Source organism: Apostichopus japonicus, chromosome 19 (genome assembly GCF_037975245.1).
Source record: "Apostichopus japonicus isolate 1M-3 chromosome 19, ASM3797524v1, whole genome shotgun sequence".
Classification (NCBI taxonomy): domain Eukaryota; kingdom Metazoa; phylum Echinodermata; class Holothuroidea; order Aspidochirotida; family Stichopodidae; genus Apostichopus; species Apostichopus japonicus.
The window spans coordinates 23,025,764-23,041,522 of NC_092579.1; the positions used below are offsets into that span (position 1 = coordinate 23,025,764).

Genomic DNA, 15,759 nt, shown 5'->3' on the forward strand with positions numbered 1-15,759 from the left:
GATATCGAGCGGACCTCACTTTTTTATTTACCTATTACGAAGTAACCTAACCCCCCCAAAAATCAAATTGAACTAGTGGAATAGAAAAAGTAATATTATTCTGACTGAATATTAGTAAAAATAAGGTTGGGCGAAATGACCAACACGGTTGGGCGAAATGACCATGCTGGTTGGGCAAAATGACTATTATGGTTGGGCGAAATGACCATGCTGGTTGGGCGAAATGACCAGGCTGGTTGGGCGAAATGACCAGGCTGGTTGGGCGAAATGGCAGTTGGGCGAAATGGTTGTTGGGCGAAGTGACTAGAAAGCGTCCACACAGCACAGTTGGTTGTCCAAACATGAGAGTATAGGAGAGATGTGTAGGTTTGGTGAATAAAACACCATCATTGGGCCAGTAAAACTACCCTTGGAGTGGATCATAGGTATACCAATAGTATTGCTTTATTTCAGTATCTTCAAAGTTATCTCCAAAGTAAGGGAGGGCAATACCAGGGTAACATTTTACTTATTTAGGGTATTAAGTTAAAATGCAATTAGAATTTGATGTTAAGAACTAAAGCTGATTGGTGTCTCTGTGAATGCACAGACCGTTAGAAATTTGCCTTGGCCTACAATGAAAATGATTGTCTTCCTAGACAAAAGTGTACAATACTGATTAAGCCAAAGTACATAACTGACTACTGCACAGATATACTCTTCTCTTTACCAATGAGCGCTCTTAGGTCATAAAAAGGAAAATGGGTGGCATGTCCAAAATGTTATAATATCGTAATCAGAATTATTTCCATCTCCCCAAAATGTGAGACTGTCTGGTGGAAAGGCATCATTTCAAATGAAATATAAGGGAAGGAGGTAGTCAAATAGTTTATCTAAAAGATTATGTACTGTTCCAAACAATTTACCTATTTCACAAATTTGTCCAGTAAAACCATCTTGACATGAACAGAAAAAGACTTCACTATTCAGCATGATACAATTTCCATTATTCAGGCAAGGATCTGGGTCACATGGATTAGTAACTGTGAGATCAAATGAAGAGGTGAAACTTCTTTATTGATGCATCAATTGGCTGACAAAAACATCTCCAGAATTTAAGATGTTATATCAGAGTACAAACAACTTATTTCTTTTTCTCAAAAGTGCCGACAGAGTGACCCTGCAGTTCACAGCATGACATCATAGATTCTTCTTTAAAGTGTAAGCTTGATTAAACATCTCATGGAGGCACATACACATAATTTATCTACTTAGATGGATAGATGTGTTACAATACTTCAACATGCACACGTACAACGCAAATACTATGGTACATATCTTGATAGCATGTAAAGAATGAATCAAGATGATAATACTAACCAACATCACAAATATCCCCAGTAAAACCTTCAACACAGTTGCAGAAAAAACTGACTCCTGTGCCAGCAAAGCATGTAGCACCATTCTGACAAGGGTTATTTGCACATGGATCAATGACTGCAAATGAGTGTACAGGTAAAATATAAATGAAATGTTCTTGTCACAGTAATAATGAAATGAATAAAACTATTAATGGATCACTGAAGTAGCAATATATTACAACAAAGTGAAATAGTATGATCCATTTAACTGCTTGATAAATCATCTCATGGAAGCATATACACACAATATATCTACTGAGAGGTGAAATATAAATGAAATGTGCTTGTCACAGTAACAATGAAATGAATAAACTATTAATGGATCACTGAAGTAGCAATAGATTACAACAAAGTGAAATAGTATGATCCAATTGACTGCTTGATAAATCATCGAATGGAGGCATACACAAAATTTATTTACTGAGAGGTAAAATATAAATGAATTGTGCTTGTCACAGTTACAATGAAATGAATGAAAACTATTAATGGATCACTGAAGTAGCAATACAATACAAGAATGTAAAAAGTATGATCCATTTAACTGTCAGAACACTTTCAATATAAGACAGATGATGTTAGATGGCATGAAATTGACTTTATCATTCAACAAACAGTAAACAAGTCTACATAAACACTTTTCTATGGACAGCATTCTCAGTTTACAACAACATGACATAAATGTGGATGATGATTATTGGTTGTTTAGTGTTACACCACATACCTATGTTACATAGGTCTCCTGTGAATCCTGGTTGACATGTGCATGAAAATGACAACCCTTGACCTGGGTTACAGATGGCACCATTCTGACAAGGATCCGGATTGCATGGATCAACAACTATTAAATGTAAAGTAATAGCTTTATTTAGTTTTTTACCACATTTTTAATGAACTACAGGGAAAGGTTTGAAGATGTTTTCTTTCTTGTCTCTTGGACAACAGTTCTTCCTATTTTGTTGTCCAAACAGCACTGTTGGTTGTCCAAACATGAGAGTATAGGAGAGATGTGTAGGTTTGGTGAATAAAACACCATCATTGGGCCAGTAAAACTACCCTTGGAGTGGATCATAGGTATACCAATAGTATTGCTTTATTTCAGTATCTTCAATGTTATCTCCAAAGTAAGGGAGGGCAATACCAGGGTAACATTTTACTTATTTGGGGTATTACTTGAAAATGCAACCAGAATTTGATGTTAAGAACTAAAGCTGATTGTCTTCTCTGTGGATGCAAAGACCGTTAGAAAAATTGGCCTTGGCCTACACTGAAAATGATTGTCTTCCTAGACAAAAGTGTATCAATCAATCAATCAATCAGAAAATATTTATATAGCGCCAAAATCAACAAAAGTTGTTCATAGGCGCAAGTGTACAATACTGATTAAGCCAAAATACATAACTGACTACTGCACAGATATACTCTTCTCTTTACCAATGAGCGCTCTTAGGTCATAAAAAGGAAAATGGGTGGCATGTCCAAAATGTTATAATATCGTAATCAGAATTATTTCCATCTCCCCAAAATGTGAGACTGTCTGGTGGAAAGGCATCATTTCAAATGAAATATAAGGGAAGGAGGTAGTCAAATAGTTTATCTAAAAGATTATGTACTGTTCCAAACAATTTACCTATTTCACAAATTTGTCCAGTAAAACCATCTTGACATGAACAGAAAAAGACTTCACTATTCAGCATGATACAATTTCCATTATTCAGGCAAGGATCTGGGTCACATGGATTAGTAACTGTGAGATCAAATGAAGAGGTGAAACTTCTTTATTGATGCATCAATTGGCTGACAAAAACATCTCCAGAATTTAAGATGTTATATCAGAGTACAAACAACTTATTTCTTTTTCTCAAAAGTGCCGACAGAGTGACCCTGCAGTTCAAAGCATGACATCATAGATTCTTCTTTAAAGTGTAAGCTTGATTAAACATCTCATGGAGGCACATACACATAATTTATCTACTTAGATGGATAGATGTGTTACAATACTTCAACATGCACACGTACAACGCAAATACTATGGTACATATCTTGATAGCATGTAAAGAATGAATCAAGATGATAATACTAACCAACATCACAAATATCCCCAGTAAAACCTTCAACACAGTTGCAGAAAAAACTGACTCCTGTGCCAGCAAAGCATGTAGCACCATTCTGACAAGGGTTATTTGCACATGGATCAATGACTGCAAATGAGTGTACAGGTAAAATATAAATGAAATGTTCTTGTCACAGTAATAATGAAATGAATAAAACTATTAATGGATCACTGAAGTAGCAATACAATACAAGAATGTAAAAAGTATGATCCATTTAACTGTCAGAACACTTTCAATATAAGACAGATGATGTTAGATGGCATGAAATTGACTTTATCATTCAACAAACAGTAAACAAGTCTACATAAACACTTTTCTATGGACAGCATTCTCAGTTTACAACAACATGACATAAATGTGGATGATGATTATTGGTTGTTTAGTGTTACACCACATACCTATGTTACATAGGTCTCCTGTGAATCCTGGTTGACATGTGCATGAAAATGACAACCCTTGACCTGGGTTACAGATGGCACCATTCTGACAAGGATCCGGATTGCATGGATCAACAACTATTAAATGTAAAGTAATAGCTTTATTTAGTTTTTTACCACATTTTTAATGAACTACAGGGAAAGGTTTGAAGATGTTTTCTTTCTTGTCTCTTGGACAACAGTTCTTCCTATTTTGTTGTCCAAACAGCACTGTTGGTTGTCCAAACATGAGAGTATAGGAGAGATGTGTAGGTTTGGTGAATAAAACACCATCATTGGGCCAGTAAAACTACCCTTGGAGTGGATCATAGGTATACCAATAGTATTGCTTTATTTCAGTATCTTCAATGTTATCTCCAAAGTAAGGGAGGGCAATACCAGGGTAACATTTTACTTATTTGGGGTATTACTTGAAAATGCAACCAGAATTTGATGTTAAGAACTAAAGCTGATTGTCTTCTCTGTGGATGCAAAGACCGTTAGAAAAATTGGCCTTGGCCTACACTGAAAATGATTGTCTTCCTAGACAAAAGTGTATCAATCAATCAATCAATCAGAAAATATTTATATAGCGCCAAAATCAACAAAAGTTGTTCAAAGGCGCAAGTGTACAATACTGATTAAGCCAAAATACATAACTGACTACTGCACAGATATACTCTTCTCTTACCAATGAGCGCTCTTAGGTAATAAAAAGGAAAATGGGTGGCATGTCCAAAATGTTATAATATCGTAATCAGAATTATTTCCATCTCCAAAATGTGAAACTGTCTGGCGGAAAGGCATCATTTCAAATGAAATATAAGGGAAGGAGGTAGTCAAACAGTTTATCTAAAAGATTATGTACTGTCTCAAACAATTTACCTATTTCACAATTTTGTCCAGTAAAACCATCTTGACATGAACAGAAAAAGACTTCATTATTCAGCATGATACAATTTCCATTATTCAGGCAAGGATCTGGGTCACATGGATTAGTTACTGTGAGATCAAATGAAGAGGTGAAACTTCTTTATACAAGCATGAATTGGCTGACAAAAACATCTAAAATATAAATGAAATGTGCTTGTCAAAGTAGCAATGAAATGAATAAAACCATTAATGGATCACTGAAGTAGCAATAGATTACAACAAAGTAAAAAAGTATGATCCATTTAACTGTCAGAACACTTTCAATATAAGACAGATGGTGTTAGATGGCATGAAAGTGACTTTATTCACACACCACATACCAATGTTACATAGGTCTCCTGTGAATCCTGGTTGACATGTGCATGAAAATGACAACCCTTGACCTGGGTTACAGATGGCACCATTCTGACAAGGATCCGCATTGCATGGATCAACAACTATAGAATGTAAATTAATAGCCTTGTTTAGTTTTTTACCACATCTGTAATAAGCTTTATATTTGTCTCCCTAGTGTGAGATGTACAATATAATGGTTAAATGCCAAAACCACAGCCAATTACTGCACAAATGTTCTTTGCTGTTTACTACAGTGATCAGGAGGGTTTATAGGATAATGGCACATGAACATAGGTCATGTGACAAAAATTTGCTGATATCCTTATCAGAATTATTTCCAATCATGGTGTGGGAGAGGAGGTACTTTCAAACAAAATATTATGGAAGGATTGAGCAAATATGTTAACTAAAAGATTATGTTCTGTCTTACAGTTTACCTATTTCGCGATATAAACTTGTAGGCAAACAATTTATCTAAAAGATAATGTACTGTCTCAAACAATTTACCTATTTCACAATTTTGTCCAGTAAAACCATCTTGACATGAACAGAGAAAGAATTCACTATTCAGCATGATACAATTTCCATTATTCAGGCAAGGATCTGAGTCACATGGATTAGTAACTGTGAGATGGAATGAGATGATTAAACATATTTATAGATGAACTGGACCACAAGAGTCATGAATGGAAGATAAATAAACAATTTAAATCTGTTTCATGAGAGTACAGACATGGAAGAGGGGATGGGGCGGGGGGTATTCTTCATAGCCACTAAAGAACGAAAATACACTGAGGTCTTTTTGTTTTACATTAGAGGTTCTTTCTGTTTGAAGCATCAACAACAAAAATACAATTCAAATTGTTGATTGTTCTGCCTTACAAACATAGTAATCTATAGTGCTGAATGCTGAATTACACATCTTCTGTGTACTGAGTGACAATATAAAAAGATGTATTGTGTGGTCATGTCTTGCAGAAGACATTGACTTGCAAACACAATCAACCACTACTAATCTACTAATCTTGATACTTAAGGTCACATTATTTGGAGCACATTCTTTCTTGACTAACTATAGCAGAACCTCTTTACAAATGTAATGGTATCTTAACATTCTAAAACCAGATACCAATGTTCAGAGAAGAAGAAGAAGACGAAGAACGGACATACCAATGTCACACAGTTCGCCAGTGAAGCCTCCAAGACAGCTGCAGAAAAACGACAATCCTTCACCAGCAAAGCAGGTAGCCCCATTTTGGCATGGATTGGGGTCACATTGATTGATGTCTGAAAATGTGAAAATGACAGTGGTCGGGGGTTGAACAGTAGATGAACTAGCAAAACAAAGGGCCCCCGCTGGTTTTCGTTTTGTCCAATGTACTTATTATATTAACATATAAACTGAAGAGATTAATATATTAAATAAAAATATTTGAAAATTATATTAACATATTAACTGAAGAGATTAATACATTAAACAAAAATATTGGAAATTATATTAACATATTAACTGAAGAGATTAATATATTAAATAAATATTTGAAAACTAAGAGATATACCAGTTTCACAAGTTGCTCCTGTGAAACCATCTCGACAAAGGCACAAGAAGTTGTCTAGATTAAGTGTGACACAAGCCCCATCATTTAGACAAGGATCGGGGTCACATGGACTAACAACAGCTGTGATGTGAATGATGCAGAAAAAAGGAAACATGTTTATTCATGAGAGAGGAAAGGGAAGGAAGACAGGGAACGTAAACAAGTTTACAGATTTGAAGTTTTAACATTTAGTGGTGATGTCCACTGAAATCATGCTGCTGTTTTGCATGAGACTTCAGCTTTTGGACCATACAGGCTAGGATCTTGGTCACATTGATTTCCAGCTACACCATGAACGGTATAGTAGAGAAATATTCTAATTGTGGAGCTCTATTTTTCCTCTACTACATGTTGCTGTATTGTAGCCTATGATACAGTATTTCCAGTTTCGTTACCTACATAGAATTATTTGTCACGCTAACAACTATTTACTCTGCATTAACTTTAAAGATTCTCCTGTTTGCATATTTTGTGGTTCTGAAGAAACTTTTGCAGAAACTTTTGGCCTAATTTCTGTTCAGGATTTTTAGTATGAAATTTACTGTAAAAGTTTGAGATCAAAGTGGGACATGGATTTGCTTACTGATCATTTTGGCATTCCAGGAAAAGGGAAAAAAAGTCTAATTAATTTTTTGCATTCTTCATATTTTCTTGCAGGATTAAGTCTGTAACTCCTACAGTAATGCAACCACCTTCTACTATAAATTTCAACTTTAGCTTTGAGGTTGAACTTTAGATTTGGAGATAATAATAATTCTTTCTGTAATTGCATTGAGTAGTACTGCTTTGTTCTCCAGTTCATTCTACCTTTCTTATCAATTCCTTTGTGCAGTTCTTATTTTCCACAATGTCTTGTTTTCATGTAAACTATGTAGTGAGGATCCATTTATGTCGACAAACCACAATAAAAATAATTCATGATGTTATGCTGTTGGTATCGAAAAGAACAAAAGTATTAAAAGGGATTCAAAGAACAAGAAAAAATGCTTCCTTTTATTCCCACACACAAAAAAAAACACAAAAAAAATTGTATTTTCTGATCAATATTCCAATTGAAGTGATGAACCATATCATTCACAACTTACTACCATGTATTAAATAAAGATGCTGTACCTATTTCACAATTTTGTCCAGTAAAACCATCTTGACATGAACAGAAGAAGTTCACATTATCCAACATGATACAGTTCCCATCATTCAAGCAGGGATCTGGATCGCATGGGTTAGTAGCTATGATGTGAAAAGAGTAGATAAACACAAACAAGATGACTTTATAATAAATGATATGAAGAATAACAATTGTGTGATACAAAATGTTCTAGCTGGTTTAAAATGGGTTGTGGAATCCTACCCCATCTTCTGCAAGCCATCTACCATCTCTTTATATGCCCCTGCCATTATATTCAGTAACATGCATTAATTTTAAGTTGCTAATCGAGCTGCATCCTTCTCTCTCTCAGCGTTCCCATAATCTGTTTCTTTACCTTCTCAACCTGTGCACTGGTGCTCACACCAGGACCAATGATTTAGGAATCTAGATCAAGTTATAACAGGGCTCAGCCATTCTGCAAATTCCCTCATTCCCCCAAAAACATGAAGTCAGGTTTTTTTTCTTTTTGAGGTTGATTTGTTCACTAATTTAAGCAATGCCATGCTCTACATAGTCAGAAAGGAAAGGGGACCAACTATCAACTGATTTATCAACTAAATGTTGGGCAACCTTTTGAAACAACACTGTAAACTTTTCTTAACTGCCTCAATGGCAACTTTATAAATGTTCAGTCAGAAAATACTTGAATTCAAACAATCACTTGTGTTTTGTTTTCTTATTTTTTTTTTTTTTTTTGGAATGATATTAACAATCGTTGACATTATACAAACACTAAAATCCTGTACAGATACTTGTTCTTTGATCCTTAATAATGCATGAGGGTATAAACGGTCTTAGAAACATACCCCATTAGATTCTCATCCTAGAAAAGATATTTATTTTTCATTTCAGACTTTATTGAGTGCTAAGTTATTAAATAAGAAATCGATATTGGATTAACTGTGTAAATACCCAGTGAGCAGTTTTCTCCTTCAAATCCAACACGGCAGAGACAGGTGAAATTCAAACCTGCACCCGAAATACAGGTACCACCATTACTGCATGGTACGGCATCACATGGATTCTCCGCTGATTAGTTTAACAGAATAATTAGTAATGAGATTGAAAAGGAAGAAATGAAAAGAATGGATTTTAGAAAGAATCACTTAGTTTGTAATGAAAATGTCTATTCTAAATGAAAACATAAAACCATCAGTTAATGTTTAAATTTATGAGTACTTACCAAGTTGAAAATTATTTGAAATTTAAAATTATTAATTATACATGGTTGTTGCTATGTGTCCAAGTGGTTTTTCATTTTTACCCTCAACATTTGCCACAATTTTTAATTATTTAATCCATTTCTCACAAAATGGGTTACACAATTTTGGATTCTTAAAAGACATTAGCAGTTAATTACAGACAGAAGGTGTGTGATAAAAACTACTGTGAAAATGTTCTATAAATTTGTTTCACCAGAAAATACAAAAGAACAGAGAGTTATTGGTTAGTAACATTGTCATGAAACATATCTGAAAATACAAGGTATTGTAAACAAAATGTGCATCTGCATTATGGATTAGATTGTTTATTATACCTTATTTAGTTTCAATATTCATATTACATAATTTTTTTGATTATACAAGATAGTCAAATTTCCATACAAATGCTATCAATTTTTCTTCTTGCCCAGTGAAGTACCACTCAAATCTGGTATTTATTAGTTAATATCGGAAAGAACATAAAAAAAGACGATGGAGGCAAAGGTAAAACAATAAAGTAGGCACAGCCATGTGTTCTGAAATGTAGAAGATACTCATCTGTTGTGAAACTCAATATGCTTTGGAAGTTTTTTGCCCTTTGCATTGAAAGCCTGAACATTGATTAACTTTAGCATGCTAAAAACTGCTAGAAGTTCTTTCCCAAAGTTGCTTAGAAGTACTTTCCAAGAGATTCTAATTCTCCTAACTTTAATCTAACTTAAAAATAGACATACGTATGTATATATAGATCTATATATTTATATATGTGTGTGTGTGGGGATGAAATCCTGCTTGAAATTTGATCATGGGTGACCATTATCTGCATTTCTAGCAGGTAGGGGCACTATACCTTTAACAATGCACTAGCAATTAGCAGCTTTAATTATTTCATATTGCTAGACAATTTTAACTCCCCATATCTGTAAAAACAGATCCTTATCTATTGCCAAATAAGTGGTTCAAATTTACATCAATGCAAATATGAAAAGAAATTCTTTCCTGTTGATTTGTATCTTTCTAATTAGCATGACAATTGAATGCCCCACATCTCTCCCTCACTTAGTCTCACCCCAAGTTCTTTTCATTTCAAAAACACTTTGTGGTAACAAGGTCTGCTGTTATTATTTTACTGACAATATTTACTTAAGACTGTCGAATCATAGATTAAAAAAAAAGCACCACCCATCTACATAACCAATCTTAGGTTTAGGATAAAAAGAAAGCCACATTTATAAACAGATATTAATGAAGATGGAAACCTGCAAAGATTAAGTGAAAGTTTGTTCCAAAGTTTTTGAGTTTAAACAGGAAAGAAACAATTACCTATATTGGAGGATCTCAGCATAACTAGAGCAACTTATCTGAAAACCTTAATCTATGAGGTGGAACATACAGATGTTGTCTGCTGCCATACTATTCAGTGCCTAACAAATTACAGGAAATAGTATTATAAAAACATTGAAAATTTGTTGTAATTGCAGCAAACCTTGTTGACAGTTCACTCCTATAAATCCATCAGGACAAGCACAGGAATATGTGAAACCAGCACCATCAAAACAATCGCCTCCATTCTGACATGGTTGTAAAGTTTCACAAGCACTCAAGGCTGAGAATAAAAGAAATCAGAATATCCATTGAAAGCAAGTTTTTTAACATCACAAGGAATTGTCTTGTACCTCCTATGCATATTACTATGTACCAGAACATTAAAAAGATTTCTTCCTTAAAACTTCAGTTTAACAGAGACATAACTTCAACAGCCATCACTGAGTATGCCATTGATACTGGTCCTCTCACATAAAATGTAAAGAAAAATCAATTCAATGCCTGTGACTTGAACACTGATATTTAATAGCCTGTACTATTGTTTGCCTCGTACAATAATATTTATTATTGATAGATATTGTAATCACAACTGGGCAGTGATAATATGTATCAATGTGTTTTTAACATCATCAAACCCTGGCATCGTTGCATCTACAAAACTGAACTTTTGAAGAGAAGGAAGACTAGCAGGAAACATTGGTATAAGAGTTCGTTAGTGGAGTGATATCACACACTTGATAGAGCCTAGTGATGACTCTGAAGATTGGAATTTGCTCCAAACAGGATCTTGAATAACTTTATAACAGAGTAATTCATGGTATGCATGTATTTCACTATTACGGAAAATGCCTCGAACTGGCAATTTTTAAGGGAACACACCCTCTACAAAATAATAGAAGCAGTCTCGTATCTTTATCTTTTCTTCCAGAGGATTTAGGTATGATTCATGCATGTGAATAAATAATTTGAGAAGAAATGTTATAACAGTACAGTGGTTCCTCATCTTTGCAGAACCCAGACTCGGTTGTGAAGGACTTGTTACGTACTGTCAGGATACAAGCTCTCTGATCAAGATTGACACAACTCTGGTGAATAATCAGCCTAGGTTTTCAAATTCATCTAAATGTCTCAAGCAAAAATATCTTCTGTTACATTATTTTTTCTATTTATCATGAAGAAAGTGCTCAGAACTTGCCTGATAAATTTTGCAATGTATAATTTTATTATCTGACAACATTGCTACCAACAAAAGAAAAGTTTTTCAGTTGTACTTTTCTATACACAATCAAGTTGACTTTGAACAAAATAAACCGGCAGCTGTATAAATCAGTGTTTGTTTCATTACATTAAGTCAGTATCTTAATGAACAAATTGGTAAAATAATTTGCTGCAGAAATGTTACCTTGGCAGTGGTTAGATAAGAAACCTTTCTTTTTCCTTTTCTTTTTTTAGCCTGTCTGACTACTTGAAGAAATATTTCTTCTTTTTTTATTAGATGCAAATTATGCAGGTTATTATCATGCTCAATAATACTGTCTTTTTGATTTTGCTATCATTTTAAAAATCCAGGGAGACTATACAAGCAAGTGCAAAGCAACACTGTAACAACCTCTGTGCCAGAGAGCCCAGCGAAACTGACGACAGGACCCTCTCCTTCTGATCAATGAACACTAGGCTACCATTTTTTAAGGAAACACCCTTTGCTGCAAAAACCTTCAATGATTTCATCATAATGGATTTTCAAAGTAATTTGTGGTTATCACAATCAAATCAATGTCACAAGTTTTACTGCCTCCCAATGCAATCCTATTCTGCTACCCCATGCATCAGAAAACATACTTTCTTACAACATTAATGCTATTTTTTTTCCCCTCTCATTTTTTCTTCTTTTTTTGGGGGGAGATATTGATCATTGGAGGGTAACCACAACTCAATCAAACAAATTTAGGCAGTTCTTAAACTTTTATGTGACAGTTTTCTGATTTGCTTTTAGACTCACATAATCATCAGTGAGAAGCCTGTATAGTTCACAAAGGATTTAGGTTTGGATACCAAAGACTCAGATGATCTGGACTGGACTAAAGCACATGTTTATATTCCAAGGTTTTGAAATGTATCTAGTTAATTCTGACAAAGTTCTGATCAGCTTCTGACTAAATTTTCAATAATTTAGTTGGTTTTACATTAATCTAATATCTGTACCGAATTCAAAAATACACTCTTCTAAACTTGGTATGTATAGCTGCAATGCTAATGTTTGTGTGCGATTTGAATTAGATCCTTAACATAGCACAAAGCACAACTACACAAAGCTTGCTTCATAAAGTAAGAATGGTAAAATAAAGTAAATTCCAAACTGTAACAATAATTCTAAATGATAGAGAAAAGGAACTTGACTACTCTGTTGCAAAGCTCGGAGATTGAAGACTGTTCGACACTCAATTCATCTTTACAATTCATATCAGAAGAATGTTGAAATTGAGTTATTCTCCCAACTAGTCACCATTTCTAATACAAAATCTTAAACTCCAAATTAATTTTGTGATAAAAAGAAAGCCATGATACTTTCTCTCTTTCTTTTGTTTTCTTCTTTCCTTTTTGTAAATGGTGGCTGGTGGAATTTGTGGATATCTACAACAATGGGGGATGAATCGAATAATTACAATTTCTAACACTGTATTTTTGCTTCAAGTGAGTTGTCAAGTTCTTTTGTTAACAGATACAAACCTCAGTTTCCAAGTATCATTTATGAAACTATGATGCAATAACTAAAAAATATATCACTAAAATTCAATACAAATAAATACAGACAAGGAAAAGAAGCACAAATATTTAGCATTTTTTTTTGGCAGCAAAGGAGTCAGCAATTTTTGCAATTTCTATAAAGGAAACTCTGGTCGGTACCTATATGACAGTCCATTCCTGTGAAGCCATCACGGCACAGACAGGCATACTCAAGGCCGCCAAGGGCGAAGCAAGCAGCACCATTGACACATGGCTCAATGTCTACACAAGGACTTACTGGGATTAAAAATAGAGGAAGTGCAGAGAAGTGTTATATTCACGTGCAAATGAAGATTGAAAGAGTTATTAACATAAAAATGCAAAATATGTAAACAGATGTGTAAATGTATATATCATCGTTAGTATCAATACACTGCAAGGGTGAATAAGTGACATATCTTTTAACTTGGATGGAAGTTCTTAGCAAGGTATTTGTGAGTGTGAATGGTCGATCTTAACAGGAAACCATTGATTCTCCTTCCATGTATGGAAATAAAAATTAATGAGTAAGCTATCATATAAGGACTCTTTGAGTCAAATGACCTCAGCAACAATTTTCTCCTTATATCTAAGAATCTAAGAGCTTTTTTGGTGGTTGACTAAAGGAACAATCTGGTGATATAATGACAGCTAAACGATATGTACTTGTAGCTTAGTATAAGGTTCCTATGACAACCCCAATTCAGGACTTTGCTTTTTGCCTTGGTTTTTTTTTTTTTTTTTTGTCACTAAGCAGCTGGTGTTAGTGCCTCAATTTTTTATTCATAAAGATAACAAATGGAGCATTTACCATGCATCCAAAATGACATCATAGCCAAGCCAATAGCCAAACTTATTCTAGATTAAGATTTTCAGTATAAAGATTACATCAAGTTTCCCTGTAATTTAACATTTTACATTATTTTGATGCTTTATAATAACATATGTTTCAGCTTCTCCTTGAATTCTAAGATATTGAACAGTTAGAGTGTTAAATATCACAGTAGGAAAATACCTGTTGAGCATGTAGGTCCATCAAAACCGATAGGACACATGCAGAGAAAGTTTCCTTGACTACCAACAAGACAAGTGGCCATGTTGTCACAGGGAGAAGTGTCACAAGGATTTACAAAAACTGAAGTAAAGAAAGTTTACTATATGTGAAAGATTTCTATATGTTTCAATAAACAGACATCAATATTTGTGGAAAAAAGAAATACAATAATTTTGGAGATTAAAGGATATTCAAGAATTTAAAAATTAGTAGTTTGAAGAAGAAAAAACAAACTGTAAAGAACATGAATAAAAACTACAAAATAATTTCTCTATTTTAAATTATAATTCAATAGAAAGGAACAATGCATTTTAAAGAAGAAGTTTGAAGGTTCTTTTTTATCTTATTTTATTATTTTCAAATAGTTTCTCTTAAACTGCATTTCAGATTGGTTTAAATGTGGTGATTTTCGATTCAAAATTTCACAGCTCTATTTATTTTCTCCTGGGAGCATTATAACTTGCAGATGGCTTTAAAATACAAAAGAGTATTACTTTAATGAACTAACGACACTTGTGTAGTAGGGAATCACATGTCCATACAGAAGTTGGAATGAATTGAAGATAGGTACCATTTTCACAATTTGCTCCCATAAAGTCAATTGGACAAACACAGAGGTAAGTTGAACCAGAGATCTGCAAACAAGCTCCACCATTCAAGCAAGGTTCTTCCGAACAGAGATTTGTTGCTGGATAGAAGGCACAAATACATGTCATATAAAAATGACTTTTACAACTTATGCTACAAATATAAAAAGTTCACACTTGTATTCACAGGGAAGCAGGACACTTCGCCCAACAACCATTTCGCCCAACTGCCATTTCGCCCAACCTTACCATTTCGCCCAACCAGCCTGGTCATTTCGCCCCACCAGCCTGGTCATTTCGACCAACCTTGATTAAATATGATACTTCAAAAGAAAACGTTCGGGAATTGTTAACGTTACAGGATACAAACCGAATATTAAGGAAACTTGAGGATCGATCAGTGTGTTAGGGGTTAGGTTTGATAGTAAACGTTCGGGAATTGTTAACATTACGGGATACGAACCAAGTATTAAGGAAACTTGAAGTCTTGGTTTAATTGATTACATATGTGATTACATATGTGGTTACATTGATAAAGTGGTTACATTGATTAAATATAGTACTTCAATATTACGGACGGGTTTATATTTTTTATTATTTTTTTCAATGTAATAAGGAAACGTTCGGGAATTGTTAGTCAGTAGGATGGATCAGTGTTTTAGGGGTTCCGTTTGATAGGTTTTATGAAGACCGATGTCCTGTGTTTGTATAATAATATAACTTCCATTGTATGTGTAAACGCCTAAAGTAGTGTAATCCTCCCATTATACTCGAAATAACTGCTCAGACTCCGATCGATATCGAGCGGACCTAACTTTTTTATTTACCTATTACGAAGTAACCTAACCCAAAATAAATCAAATTGAACTGGTTAAATAGAAAA

The 15,759-nt window shown here is 34.1% G+C and overlaps 1 protein-coding gene across 1 annotated transcript in view; it reads right to left on the reverse strand.

The window, feature by feature from the left end:
* Window positions 1-15,759, reverse strand: part of LOC139960239 (uncharacterized) — a 150,678-nt gene that overhangs the window by 102,812 nt on the left and 32,107 nt on the right. The window contains exons 16-31 of the mRNA XM_071958438.1: window positions 14,861-14,977; window positions 14,251-14,370; window positions 13,377-13,493; window positions 10,633-10,752; window positions 8,857-8,973; window positions 7,908-8,024; window positions 6,367-6,483; window positions 5,704-5,820; window positions 5,181-5,297; window positions 4,813-4,929; window positions 3,910-4,026; window positions 3,482-3,598; window positions 3,028-3,144; window positions 2,122-2,238; window positions 1,360-1,476; window positions 906-1,022 (exon numbers count right to left, since the gene is read on the reverse strand). Of these exons, the coding sequence (XP_071814539.1) occupies window positions 906-1,022; window positions 1,360-1,476; window positions 2,122-2,238; window positions 3,028-3,144; window positions 3,482-3,598; window positions 3,910-4,026; window positions 4,813-4,929; window positions 5,181-5,297; window positions 5,704-5,820; window positions 6,367-6,483; window positions 7,908-8,024; window positions 8,857-8,973; window positions 10,633-10,752; window positions 13,377-13,493; window positions 14,251-14,370; window positions 14,861-14,977 (1,878 nt within the window). The remainder of the gene's footprint in view (window positions 1-905; window positions 1,023-1,359; window positions 1,477-2,121; window positions 2,239-3,027; window positions 3,145-3,481; window positions 3,599-3,909; window positions 4,027-4,812; window positions 4,930-5,180; window positions 5,298-5,703; window positions 5,821-6,366; window positions 6,484-7,907; window positions 8,025-8,856; window positions 8,974-10,632; window positions 10,753-13,376; window positions 13,494-14,250; window positions 14,371-14,860; window positions 14,978-15,759) is intronic.